The following is a 14,459-nucleotide window of genomic DNA, read 5'->3' as shown; positions in this document are numbered from 1 at the left end:
TAGACTCTGTGCCCTTTGAGAAGACCGGGTTGAGCCTTCCTTCTTAGCCCGTGGTGGGGGCTCAGCGAATACCGTCGTGACGGGCCATCCTTGCGTAGCACTCCCATGAGAACTGAGTGAGGGGCTGGCCTCGGTCATGAAACCGCTGTGTGAACTGGAAAATTCCACACCCCCTAGGGGCCTCAGGTGCCTCGCCTACACAATGGGGGACAAGTCAGCTGGCAGCCGGGCATCGCCTGCCCCGCAGGCCTTACCTGTGCGGAGAGTCGGGGTCGAAGCAAGTCTTGGTGACGTCGGTGATCTCGGGGTCACAACACTCTCCGCCGTCAAAGTTGAACCGTTCATAGTTGCAGTCCATGTCACACACCCTGTTGTGCTGCTTCTTCACGAAGGCGGGGTGGCGTAGGTGGCGGCAGTCCCCGCCGTCGTGGCCGGTCAGCGTGTGGTTGCACTCGGGGTCGCAGTTCTCGTCCCCGATCTTGCTGATGTCGCAGTTGGCCAGCACAAGGCGGTGGCGCAGGGAGGAGTTGCTCACCTCCAGCACCTCCAGCTCCCAGGAGATGTTGTAATGCTTGAAGGCCTCGGCCAGCTGCCGGTGCTGGAAGTCAATCTGCTGGCGGCTCACCGTGGGGTTCTCGCGGCTGTCGTCGTAGAGGTTGACCACGCGGTAGCGCACCACCTTGGGCCGGCGGAATCGCGGGAGCTGGTTGTAGCTGGCGATGACCTCTGTGTGGTCACACAACGTCTGCCCGCACAACGGAGGCTCCAGACTCGTGTCCAGCAGGAAGCCGTGGGCACCGCTGTGTTCCACTTGGGGGATGTTGCCATCCTTCATGGGGGACCAGGCGCGCTTCACATTGTCCCAGTTCTCCTGGAGGAGGAGCTGAGGTAGAGGCGTGTGGAGGCCACGGGTTTCCATATCCGACAGTATCTCCCGCTGAGTCCTGGCCACCTTCCACAGACTGAAGCGCTCGATATAGCCCCGATAGTTGTGATTCAGAGCGCTGCCTCCCAGCATGAGCACTTTACACTTCTGGGTCAACGGGCTGAATATGCCGCCCACCTGCTCCCCGGAGGTTGCCACCTGGGCGCCATTCACGTAGAGCTTCATCAGCCGCCCGTCGTAGGTGGCAGCTAGGTGTACCCACTGGCCTGGGAGGTAGCTGCGGTACGCATGGATGGTGGTCCCCTGCCGGGCCCGGTCTGTCTTCAGGGAGAAAAAGTAGCGTGGGTCTCTGTTGCCTTGGTCACTGACGGTGTGAATTCCCACGACCCATCCTCGGTCACGCGAGGTATATGAACATTTGTCATATAGCCCTATGTGGCCCGAAGAGAGAAAGATGAATAAATAAAGATGGAAGGGGGGGGGGTGGTGAGTTATTTCTCCCTGATAAAACTTATATCAGGATGTCCTAGACCAGCGGTTTTCAAACTGTGCTCTGCGAGAGCCAGCAGCTACTAATGGAGGCTCTGGGACCACCCTTCGGGCACACTGAGGGCCGGAGGGACGGAGAGGACAGGTGAGCTGGCTTTGGGGGCTGCTCACCACAACCTGTAGCCCAAACAATTTCACTTGTATTGGTTTTGAGTATGGAACTTACAAGAAAGGTTTCTGTTGTAGAATGGGGAGTTGAGCTAAACAAAATACCAACAATCATAATAATGGAAATCTGAACACCTTCGATTTTGCAAGACTGTTGTATGGGTAAGGGGACTTTGTGATTAAGATGACATTTTCAGTGTGGGATGATACAGGAGGCGAGAGGAGAGTCAGCGGTGGTGATAATGCACAGAAGTTGCTCATTTAGAAGGATGGCCCCTACTACGGTCTCCGTAACTTTGAGTGCACGTTAACGATTAGCAGTCATCAAAAGGCCAGCGGTGGCGAGCCATCAGGAAAGTTGGCACAGAGAATCAAGGGTCAAGGGCTGCAAAGCTAATGCTTTTAGCTCCTAATAGGAGTCCTGGTTAGCCCTGAAACTCATCCCCAAAGAAAGGCAGGCATGCTTAATATCTGAGCAAGAAAGCTTTAAAAAACATTTTTTTTAAAGTTTATTTGTCTATTTTGACCAGGAGAGAGAGCAAATGGGAGGTGCAGAGAGAGAGGGAGGGACAGAATCCCAACCAGTCTCTGCACCATCAGCACAGACCCTGATGCAGGGCTCAAACTCATGAACCTCGAGATCATGACCTGAGCCGAAACCCAGAGTCGGACGCCTAACCAACTGAGCCACCCAGGCGCTCCTGAGCTAGAAAGGTTTTTAAAGATCACAATTCCAACTTCTTCACTCAACAGGTGAGGGACTTCAGACCCAGAAAATGAAAGACATTTGTCAGGTTACAGAGTCACTGACAAATTTCCTGAGACCCAATTCAGCTTGCTTTTCTCTGACACTAATGCTAATATTTATAAAAGAATGAAATGAAAAGCACTCTCTTAACATAAAAAGATGTTGGGGACTCCTTCATTAAGTAAAATCTTCCAAGCCTCTACAGCAGGTCAAGCATTGTACTAAGGTCTACACGTGTGTTAATTCATTTCATCCACGTAACACTTTTAAAGTAGTGATGTTAACAGAGGCAGATATGGAAATGGATGGGTTTAAGGTCAACTGACCGGTAAGAGGATCCCAGACCCTGGGATTCACTACCCTGTGCGCTAAGTCTACAGGCACCTCTCTCTCCCCCATCAATGCCACCAGGGATCTGGGACACACCAACCTCCTGGGGGTACCACAAGCTGGGTGTTTGGGAAAGTCCCAAGGCTGACGCCTCTAGCCTTACTCTGGGAACCCCAGGAAGTCACTTAGCAGATTCTCTCTGGTTCAAAAAGTATCTTTATACTCACCAGCCCCTATTCCTCAGCCTTTCTGGAATATACCCAGTGTCCTTGGCACAGACAGGCTGTTGGATGAGGAAGAGGACTTTCTAATTAAGAATGCATTTGTAGTGTGGGATGATGTACGAGGCCAGGTGGGAGGAGAAAGAGAGGGAGACGAGAATGAATAAAAGATGCCCATTTAGAAGGACGGTCCCTACTTTGAGCTGGTGAGTTTCTGCGGTCACCATAACTTTGAGGGTGCATCTGCCATCAGCATGCATCAAACGATCATGGAGAGCTTCCAGTAAAATCAACAGAGGAGGCCCAATCTTTACTCCTTTGTGAGCACTGGGGCCTCAGAACTCATGTCGATCTGTTAGCAGCTGATGTGGATAGCAGTTTGGGCCTGGCATCTAAGTCTGACTATACCCCTCCGCCTACTCCTGTCCAACAGTCCTTCAGGCAATGGCTGGGGGTCTCCTCACAAAGTCAACCTGCTCTCATTGGCTGGGCAACCTTGGGTGAAGCACTGAATAATACCTCCTCTGGGTCTTGGTTCTCTACCTGGTAAAGGAGGGGACTGAATGGAGTCCCCCTCACACACCTGGCCCAAATCTGCTCTTCTGTGTTTCCAGGTTTCTGAATGGCTAAAACAGAAACCACCTCCTCCTAGAAGCTCTCCATGATAGCCCTGTAAGGAATGCCCATTCTCTCCTCTGAACTCATTTTGCTTTTAGGCAACTAGACACTTGTCCTCTGGTTCTGGAGTCCCCCTAGACTGGATGCTTCTGGAGAGTGAGGACTCTGGCTGGACCATCTGTATATCGTGCCTAGCACCCTACACCATGCCTTGCCTACAGCAGGCACTCAGTAAGTGTCTCATGATGGAGCACAAGAAGGATTCCTGAAAGACTGGGAGAAGGAAAAAGGACAAGCAGAATCAAAGGCACTGATTTATGTCTCCATGGCTAACGGACAGGGAGAATCAGAAGAGAGTGTGTGTTCTTAGTACCGTAGAAAACCCAGGATCTTTGGATTCAGAGTAAGTAATTCTGATGAAAGCAATTCCTAGCCATACATCTGGGGAAAATCACTTCCCTTCTACAGATCGTAATCCTCTTGCCGATATCCCTCTTTAAGCATGCTGTCCTACTTAACAGACACAGTGGAGGCCCCGTCCTTGGCACACGGTAGCTGTCCCAGTGTGAGTTCAGCTTGAAGACACTGGAGGGTCTAGGACCGATGTCAATGATGACATGTGGGAAACGACTAGAAATAAAATACAAAAGGGCCAAAGAGAGAAGGCACCCCGAAGGCATCTTGGCTGATGTATCAGGAGCTGATAGAATGAAGCCTCGAAAACGTCCAAGTCCTCCTCAAACCCACTGACAAACCCGACTTAGAAATCAGACATCTCATCTCCCGAGCTGCTGTCAGGCTGCTGAATGTGAAAATCTGCACTGACCTCTCCAAAACTGAAGCTCTGACTCCAGATTTGGAGTGAGTTACCCCAATCTATGGGTTGCCGCTTGCTACAGGGATCAGTGAGAGCCACGTTCCCCGGAGCCACCACTCTGGTGTCCCTGGTCCCATCACTGAGCTCACCTTCTCTTGCTCCCCTGGCCAACCCCTCCCCCTTCAACAGGAAATTCTTCTAATGAGAAAATTAACATCTGAAACAGGATCCCTTTTCCTTCTCTCTTTCTCTCTTTCTCTCTCTCTCCCTGCAGGTTTTTTATTATGCCAGGGGCTCTCAGTCCCTGGTTTTCCTGTTGCCTTTGGAAGGCAGCTAGCTGGGTTAGCAAGGTAAAATGTTTACACATCTGTAGGGTGCCCTCCGTTCAGAACCTTCCTGGGGCTTGGGACTCAGGCTCAAGCCACCTCTGTGTGCCGTTGAGAGAGAAGAGAGAAGCAGCGAGAAAGGCCAGACTCTGGGACATGGAGAGGGGAGACTAAGAGGAGGCTTGGCCCCAGGAGGCAGAGAGGAAAGGCAAAGAGAGGCTTTTCAGTGGAACCCAGAGGAAACACACTGAGGGAACTGAGAACCTTGAAGCAGTGGCTTCAGAAGTTCAGAAGGAAATATTTACCTGGAGTATAAGTGGCAAAAGGAAATCACCGAACTTCAACAAGGTGGGGGGTGGGGGGAGTAAAACAGTGATGGGGACTTATTTCTGTATGAAAATAATTTAATCAACAGTAGCCACATTTCAGGGGGCGGGAAGGGAGACACCGCTGTCTCACCAGCCCAGAACCAGGGATCTGGAACAAGAGATCCGGGCTCAGCTTGCCAGATGACAAGTCACACCATCCCCCCCTCTTATGCTGCCGGGCCTCATTTCCCTTCTCTGAAAAAGGAGAAGTTTGGATTAAATGATCCCCACCTACAATTTAAGAGCTCTTTTGTTCACTGCTAGAATGGTTCCTTGTAAGCAGAAGGAGCTCAAAAATAGGTGTTGATCTGAATCTGACGCCTCGTGTCAATCCCAGTCCTTGCATACTTAGGTTCCCTGTCCTCTGTGTATCTCCACAGAGGGACACAGAACAGTGTTCTACGAAGGACACGCGAGCACCTTCCCCACCTTCACCTTGTCCCTCCCCACAGCTGTCCAGGAAGATAGAGACATAGTGAAGGAAACGGGGAGAGGCATTTCTGAGGTGGCCCCATCTGTGTGCTGCTGGAAGTTGATCCCAGGGGACACATCCCCATGTGACAAGATGAAGGCTACGGGGCAATCCTGCACACAATCTACATCTAATTAGCATAAGCCTGCCTCAAGGCTATAAACGCATAGAAGCAGACACTAAAAGTGTGCAGAGCCCATGAGGTGTCTAGGGCACTCTTACAGACGTGGAGAAGTCCAGCCCCAGACCTGGGAGAGGCTTGCCCTGAGCCTCATAGTAATCACCGGTCCCTCAAACCCACCGGTCGGCTGGTCTCTCTAACGTGCCCTTATCTTCCTGCAGCTAGGCTTGCTTTGAAATGGGCTTCTAACCCCCCACCCCCACCCCCAGAAGTTTCCTGCCTACTTATTTTTACTGTCTCTTTTTCTTCTCACCTACCCACTGAGCCTCACCCTGGAGACAAAGAGCATATGTATAAGAGTCTAGCCCAAAGGCAGAAGTCTCCCAAAATCTTGGCCAGGGCTGCACCAGGAGTCCTCTGTACCTGAGGGTCACCCCCTCAGGATCACTTTAATGGCACTGTCCCAGGGCAGCTCTGTCTGACCATTCCATTCCACTCCAGGAACAGACAAATCTTCCTCCCATATATCCATCACATTCCTTCCTGTCTGAAAACTCACCACTTCTGTAATTACTCATCCAGTGTCTGTGTTTCCCATCTGTGGGTCTGTTTGGTTCATTGCAAAGTGCCCAACATTCTGGACAGACCCTGGTGTCTTACAGGTGCTCCGTAGAGTTTGTCATCGCAAACTAAAAACAAAGGAACAGGAGGGACATTTCCCTATTGCTGTGTTCTTTACAAGAGCATAGGACCCTTCCTTTATTTAGAAGTTGCTATGTCCCGTGCGTTCTAGATTAATTCTCTCACTTAACCTTCACAATGAAACTCTCAGCATGGCCCACTTGCCAGAGGAAGCTGAGGCTCAGGCTCAGGGAGGGAAGAGGCTCTCCCAAAGCCTGAAATCCAGGCCTATAGAATTCCCAGGCCCGGGTGCTTAATCACGTCACTGCACTGAGCCCAGTGGGCTGTTTGAAGGCACGGACCCCTCCGAAAAGATCTAAGTCCCACAGCACCAACATAAGCAAGCTGACTTGAACTGCAGGCCAGGAGGCTGCTTTCCAGTCATTCTTCTGCCTAGACAACTGACTGAGGACCAATGGTTCTTTACTACTACTCATCATCTGTTCTCCTTGGCTCACCACACTTCATGGGGACCCAAGATGTACCTGGGCCTTGTTCAGATGTCCAGAATGCCTTCCAGGCCTTGTCTTCAGTACCTGGATTTCTACCGCAGGCTTCCCTACCTGTTGGTTTCTGACCCAGGTCTCTTCCAGCCTCCAGGATCTATACAAAAATGTGTTGTTGTTCTTTTTCAAGGTTGTAGTCATATCCTCAGCTGCCTCCCACCTTCCTTTCTGTTAGTTATTGGCTGAATCACGTACCCCCAAAATTCATATGTTGACATCCTAATTCCCCGTACCTCACAATGTGACCTTATTCAGAGGTTGGGTGTCTACAGAGGTGATCAAACTATAATGGGATCCTGAGGGTGGGCCCTGATCCAGTATGACTGGGGTCCTTGTAGGAAGAGAAAACTGGAACACAGACACACACACAGAGGGAAGACCATGAGAAGACACAGGGAAACAATGGCCACCTGTAAGCCAAGGAGAGAGGACTCAAAAAAAACCAATGCTGTAGACACTTTGTGCTCAGACACCAAGCCTCCAGAACTGTGAGAAGATAAATTTCTGGTGCTTAAGCCACCCGGTCCATGAAACTTCGTTATGAGAGCCCCGGCAGACCAGAACGCCATCATTCTACAAGTTTCCGAAGCTCTCCCGCTAACATTTCTCTACAATCTATCCCATCTCCCACTGCCTCATGCCCATTGCAGAGTCCTCCTCTGGTTAGGATACATTGCCTCAGTGTAATCAGTTCCCAGGGCGATCAGAGCAAGGTGTATCAGGAGGAAACAAAGACTGGAGGTATGGTCACGGCGCACAGGGAACGTGCCTCTCGGGGAAGGGGTGCTTCCATGTTTCGGCTCGAGTGTACGTAATTGAAGGTCATCGTGCGTGTTGAGCACGTGGGGAGTTGCTCCTGTGCCAAAGTGTCTTATGCTTACAGCCACCTTGTATAACAGGTGCTGTTTACCGCTGAGAAACCAGAGACTCAGAGAGGTGAAGTCACTTGCCTAAGGTCACACAGCACTAAGTGGTAGGAGGAGCTGGAATTAAAGACTCCCAATTGCAAGTTCAGCTCCCCCCACAGACGATTGAGACCTCAGCTATGCCTCCATGCTGTGCTGTCGTTATGGGGTTTTTCCCCCTAGGACGTTTTCCAGGCATGATTTAAGTCAACACAAAATTAGCTCAGATAACGCTGGACTTTCTCACTGTCTACAGAGGACAATTAGCAAAGGATGACAATTATATCAAGTTTATATTATTTGTTTTTCTCTCAGGGGCACCTGGGTGGCTCAGTCAGTTAAGCATCTGACTTCCACTCAGGTCATGATCTCACAGTTTGTGGGTTTGAGCCCCACATCGGGCTCTGTGCTGACAGCTCAGAGCCTGGAGCCCGCTTCCAATTCTGTGTCTCCCTCTCTCTCTGCCCCTCCCCTGCTCAGGCTCTGTCTCTCTTTGTCTCTCTAAAATGATTAAACGTTAAAAAAAATTTCTTTATTTGTTTTTCTCTCATTGGTAGAGTGGACACGGAAGGAGAAGGACACTCTACCTGGGTCATTTTGGCTGGTGACAGAGCAGCATTTTCAAATAATGAGAAGGATGAGGAACTTTTGCTGAAAGCCTCTAGGTAGCAGGCCTTCTGCTAGGCAAAAAGATCCCACTCGCTGCTTGTCATGATCCCGTGTAGAGGGCTTTCCTGAAAGTCCTTTAACAGACAAGGACACTGAAGTAGAGAGAAGCGACGTGATCTCCCCTCAAGGATCCCAGCGAAAGAGTGGTGGAGTCACAACTAGGCCAACTCTAAAGCCAGATGCTTTCCTTCAGTGGGAATAACTCTTGGCCCACAGTCAAGGTTCTTGTGGTCAAGGTCTGCCATTGCTCTGCTGTGGGTCACTGGGAAAGCAGTACCCCCTCTCTAGGCATCCTCACACCCTGCCCTAGGAGGTAGGAGGGTCACATCAGATGGCCACAGAGGCCCCTTCTGTCTCAGACTCCCTGTGACTCTGAGATCCCAGGTCCATCAGACATCCCTGCCTTGGTTCCCACTGTGGGAGATGTATAGTCTCAGAGGAAGAAGTCGAGGGAAAGAAGGCAATTTCACCACCATCCTCTACCAGAGGAACAGAAGCAGGGGTGAGAGGATGTGGGTATGAAAGGGGGAATTTGGGTCAAAAATCTGGGTTTTTTTCAGGAGGCTAAAAAAGTTAAATGCTAAAGGTTGGAGCCGGTCCCTTTTTGTTTTGTTTTGTTTTCCCTTCCATGATTTAATGGCTGGTATTAAAGCCACAGAGGAATGCTTGAGAGAGCAATCCTATGGAAAGCTTTTATCTGTCCAGAGGAGAGTGATTAAAACAGACAGATTTGGGTTAAGTATACCCATGGTCCCTGCACTTGGTTCAGTCGGGGGGAAGACCACCAAAATGACCCCGGAGGACTCAGCAGCACCAGGCATTCAGAGGAGAGCTGGGACGTCACCGAGGTGGGGACCTGAGGGAGTGCTCCTCAGCATCGCATTCCTCAGGGCTCCCCTTGACTCAGAGGATTGATCGTAGGCTCAGCGGAAGGAGGAGGCTTGAAATAAATCACACCTGGCTGGAGGCTTATCCCAAACTACACTGAGTTCTAGACATCCAGGTCTCCTGGTGTAAGAGAGGCAAAGGTACCAAGAGGAGCCCTCTGAAGGAAATCACAGGGTCAGGACTAGCTCAGATGCCCCGATGTATTGGCCACGCAAGGGAACACGTGGGGCCAGATCTCCCTTTGTAAGATGGCATGGGACAGCGGGAAGAGTGCCCACGGTAGTATCTGTGTCTGCTCTCCACCTGCATTTGTTTTTCCTGCTGCGAACCATTACCTGAGAGCCCTCTCACTCCATGAGTCTGCTTACCTTATTTACTCGCTGTCTGACCTTGGAGGAGTTCAGCTCTCTGAGCCCCAGCTTGCCCATGTATACTCCAGGGATTAAAAAGTCTTATCCTGTATACTTCACAGGCCTCTTTTGAGAAAGAAAGGAGACAAATGTATGCATATTTCCTTGTAAACGATTTAAGGCTATCGAGATGTAAGGCAAGGTTTACAAGAGTATACTTGAGGGTTCCTGAAACCTGTAAGTTTTATTAATATGCAGACTCCAGGGTATGCTTGGGATGGCAAAGTGCTCTTGAGGGCTCACGGTGCACCTGTGTCTCCCTCTGGTTCTTGACTCTCCAGTCTGCCTCCTTTGCTCATATGTAAGCTGGCTGTGTGGACATGGAAAGGTCAGGACTTTATGGAGCAATAAATATACATTTAACGCGGACCCTACCATTCGATAACTATGTGACTTGGGAAAGTCAGGGTACGCCTTTTAGTATCAGTCTTCCCATGTGTAAAATGGGGTGATACTATCTGCCCCTGGCAGTTGTAGGGGGAAGTAATGAGATCATGAACATACCAGAACTTGGCACACGGGCACTGGCATGGTACATGGCTTAAGCACGTGTACTATGAAGTCTTATCTGTCGGAATCCCAGCTGTGCCACTTGTTAGCTATGTAGCCTTGGGCAAAATCCCTTCACCTACCTGATAGTTTTCTCAACTGTAAACTGATAAGAACAGTATTTAACGCACAGTGCCATTTTGAGGATTTAGTGAGAGAATGCAAACACTCATTTGCATAGCACATAACACAGGCTACACTTTTTATTGAAAGGAATAAATGTCTGTTCCTTTTCCTCAGAACTGTGACCAGTTTTTCTCCCTTCCTCTGTGCTGTTAAACGTTATCCCTTCCGACACTATTCTCCGAAATAGAAAGGCATGCTCCTTGCTCTCTATTTCACACATTGTCCATGAAATTGGAGCAGACAAACTTTCAGAAAAAGAAAGTGGCGGAGGAAAGGAAGAAAATGACAGAGAAGATAAAAGAGGCGGAGGAGAAAGAGGAGAAGGGAGAGGCGGGGATTCGTGCATTTTCGGTCTGCTTGCCTTTAGAAGTTGCCCTACCCAAACCAGATCCCCACAGACTAAGTGGTCCTGATGCTGGAGCCGCCCTGGAGAAGAGAGCGCACTCTGGGTCATTTTGATGAAGATCTACAAGCTTTTCCCGCTCGCTCACCAAACCTCAGAGACTATGATACCACATTCCAGACAATTCTCAAGGACCATCCCGTCCTGCCCTCCACATTCTTCAAGCTCTTAGCTTTCATCATTCATGGAATCGTGCATAGTCAGGGCTGGAGGCTCCTTCAAAGTTAATTATATCATCCATTTCACACCTAACTTCCTGCTTGCATCACCCGTGCAGCATCCTGACAAGTGACTGTACACAATTCAGAATTAGAGAACCCCGTGCCGTGTGAAGAAGGCTTCTGCCCCTTTGGGCATTTCTCAGTGTTCTCCTTCAGTGAATCCAATTCACCTCCCTTTTTTTGCCATCCAGTGGATCAGATGGCCAGGACCTGATCTCCAGGGATCTGTGCCCTCTATCCCAGGACAGCCGGGAAGATGTCTGAGTCTCCTGATTGTGTTATCCCTGGCTCTTTTATTCCCCAAGTTAACATCCCCAAGCCCTGCCTAATGTATCTACTCACCCAATCACCAATTCATCCAACACATCTTCACGAGACATCTACTGTATCAGGTCCTACCTGGACATTCGGGGTGGAGAGCATGACAAGACACAGCCTGTACCCTCTCACAAGAGACCAGCTCTTCCCTAGTGCTGGTGCCTCTGTTGATGCCATGTGGCTATACCAGGAATTACTAATATGCAGTTAGCAATACCTATCATTATCATACCTGCCTCCTTACGTTATCCCTCAGATCACTACTCTGATTTGTTCTAATGCCACTCAGGGCCACGCAAACCTACTGAGAAATAAAGAGAGCCACCATTTATGACGTGCCATGTACCAGGACAAGAATTTTATGGGCATCATCTCGTTGAATTATTACAACTAGTCTATAAGGTTTCTTGGTCCCATTTTATGCATGAGGAAACCCAGACTCAGTTTCCTTGACTTAGCAAAGGTCTGTTGACTTGTAATAACATAAACAAGATTAGAAACCAGCTCCCTGACTCCAAAGTCAAGTGCTTAACCAATGTCTCATCCTTTCTGTGAATAAATATAAGCAACAATTATTTTAAAATTAGTTGAATATTTATTTCTTCATATGTTTTTTAGCGCTTCCTTATATTGATTATACACTCTGTTGGTTATAACGATACAGGAAGCATTCTTAAATTTTCCTGAAGTTTTAAAGTGTACAAAAAGAGTCTTAGTTATTTCTTTGCTTTTCCCAGAACTCTACAAGGGGAGAAAAATAGAAACGTATGATTCTGTTTGTGCAAATGGGGCAAGTGAGCCTCCGAGAGGGTAAGAGACTACGTTTGTTCACCACTCTGCATCTAGAGCCTTCTATAGAATACCTAGAATATAAGCACTCAGTAAACATTTGTTGAAAGAGTGAATAAATGAGCAAATGAAAGAAATATGCCCACGGCTTGTGAGGAAATCCAATTTGAGGAGATTTTGAAGTTTCAAGCCATCTTTAGAGTACTGGAACAAGAGCCCTGATGTGGAGGCAGGAGTGGCATCTTTGCAACCTGAGTAAGCCTCTTCTACTTCTTGGCCCTCAATTTCTCCATCTGTCTAATGGGGCCTTCCATCCACGGTCACTAGGTTTGGTGGTTGTGTAAAATGCAAAAAGGAACGGGAATGCAATGCAATGTGTAAAATGCAAAATGCAACAAGGAATCGGTAAAGAAAGTGTAAGTTAGCCGTGTGCTGGCATAACTAAGCTGTGTGATGCGGCCAATCATACCCCCTCTCTGGTCCACTTTTCTCACTGCTGAAAAGAGAAGACTGTAGTGTAATAACTTCTAGGGAACCTGTGGAAACTGCAGGGATAAGATTTCTAAGTTGGGAGTCATAAGCCGTGAACTTTGGCCCTGCTTTGCCACTAATGTACTATTATTGATCTTGGGCAAATTCCTTTTCATTCAGGGTCACATCATGACTTTCCTGGGCCCTGGGCACTTTTCCCTTCCTCCATAAATATATATAATTATATTTTATGATTGCATTGGCATAAAGATACATACAGTCAAGAGGCTGGATCCATCATTACATAATACATGTTATTATATAGATGATTTTCTTCTGATTTTAAAAGATATCAAGCCATTTTTATTGGCCCCTAAAAGTACCTTGCACTTCGGGTACCACACTGGCTGTGCCTAATAGATAAGTTGGCCTTGGCTCCATGTCTGGACCTGACATCCTCATCTACAAAATAGCACCGGGAGGGTCACTGAGCACCTCCAGCTTAACCCAAAGAGCTGAGAGGGATGGAGAAGGTTCCCACGTGGGTGAGCCAAGTGATGTAAATTTCGTAACTGACGCAGACCCACGGCAAGTTATGTAAAAACGCACCCCAGACAGTGTGGGCGGAGCTCTGGAAACAAAAGCTCCTCTTTCGGGTGAGCCTGCCATCACCTCATCCTGGCCCACACAGCCAGGGGTGAGCCTTTCAGGGAGAGCGATGGCAAAATGAGATAAGAAAGGGACGCGGCCAGACAGGCAGATTCCCACTCTGCTGTGCACGGCTGGTGCCATCCAGAATTACTCTTCTGTGCAGGGAGAGTGGTGATGCCTGATGTTCCCCGAGCCCTCACTGTCTGCCAGGCGCTGCGGGAAGCTGGGTGGATTAGTGCAGGCAGGCGACACAACAATCCAAGCAGGGAGGCAGTATTATTATCTCCATTTTACAGATGAGGAAACTGAGGCTCAGAGAAGCACAGATAACTTGCCCAAGCCTGAGTAACTGGCTGGCAAGTCACACAGGTGGGATTCAAGCCTAGGTAATCAGACTCGAGAGTCCCTGTTCCTAACTTCTAAATTATGCTTCCCAGCTGGGAGAAAACAGACTGAGCGAGGACAAGGAGTTCTTAATTATCCACAAATAAAGTATAAAGTATAATAAAGCATAATATATAATCCACCTCTAGTAGAGGTGCAAGCAAAGAGAATTTAGCAGAAGGAGTGCTCGATTCGGATGAGAAAAAAAGGCTCAGGGAAGTTTTCCTGGATGAGTGACACAGAGACAGCCCTGCATAAGGAATGGGGACTGGGTGGGGGAGGCTGGGCAAAGACCTCCCAGCCGAAGGGGAAACATGAGGCAAGGCTAGGTGTTGTGCTGTCACTGGAAGAGGGCTCTGGACATGGGGAAAGACCTTGGCTTTTTTTTTTTTTTAAGTTTATTTATTTATTTTGAGAGCGAGCATGAGCAGGGGAGGGACAGAGAGAGAGGGAGAAAGAGAAAATCCCAAGCAGGCTCTGCCCCATGCGGGACTCAAACTCATGAATGTGAGATCATAACCTGAGCCAAAATCAAGAGTCTGACGCTCAACTGACTGGGCCACCCAGGCGCCCCAAGACCTCTGCTTTTGGTGGAATTGAGCGTGCACAGCATAGAAGAGGGAGACGAAATTGCAAAGACTGCCTGACACCACGGTGCCAAGGGCTGTGAATGTCACGCCAAGAGATGTGAAGTCTGTTCCACAGACAACAGGGAATCTTTGGTGGTTTTGAGGAAGAGAGTCCACGGGTGGGGATTCGGGAGGTCATTAGCTCAGGGTTTCATTGTATTCTTATCAATAGGGTCACATTGCTGAAATAGACAGGTCTGTGTCTGAGGACTCCCTGTCCAGTGCTCATGGGGCAATCTGGAGTCGTTCTTACTGAAGACTTAAAAAGGAAAGCATGGAGTATAAACATCCTTTT

The 14,459-nt window shown here is 48.9% G+C and overlaps 1 protein-coding gene across 1 annotated transcript in view; it reads right to left on the bottom strand.

Moving 5' to 3' along the window:
• Positions 1 to 14,459, bottom strand: part of PAPPA (pappalysin 1) — a 244,964-nt gene that overhangs the window by 210,551 nt on the left and 19,954 nt on the right. The window contains exon 2 of the mRNA XM_045469597.1: positions 255 to 1,317. Within this exon, the coding sequence (XP_045325553.1) occupies positions 255 to 1,317 (1,063 nt within the window). The remainder of the gene's footprint in view (positions 1 to 254; positions 1,318 to 14,459) is intronic.

This window comes from Leopardus geoffroyi, chromosome D4 (assembly GCF_018350155.1).
Source record: "Leopardus geoffroyi isolate Oge1 chromosome D4, O.geoffroyi_Oge1_pat1.0, whole genome shotgun sequence".
In the NCBI taxonomy this organism is placed as follows: Eukaryota; Metazoa; Chordata; class Mammalia; order Carnivora; family Felidae; genus Leopardus; species Leopardus geoffroyi.
Note: the sequence above shows the minus strand (reverse complement) of the source record. Positions and strands in the feature narration are given on the sequence as shown.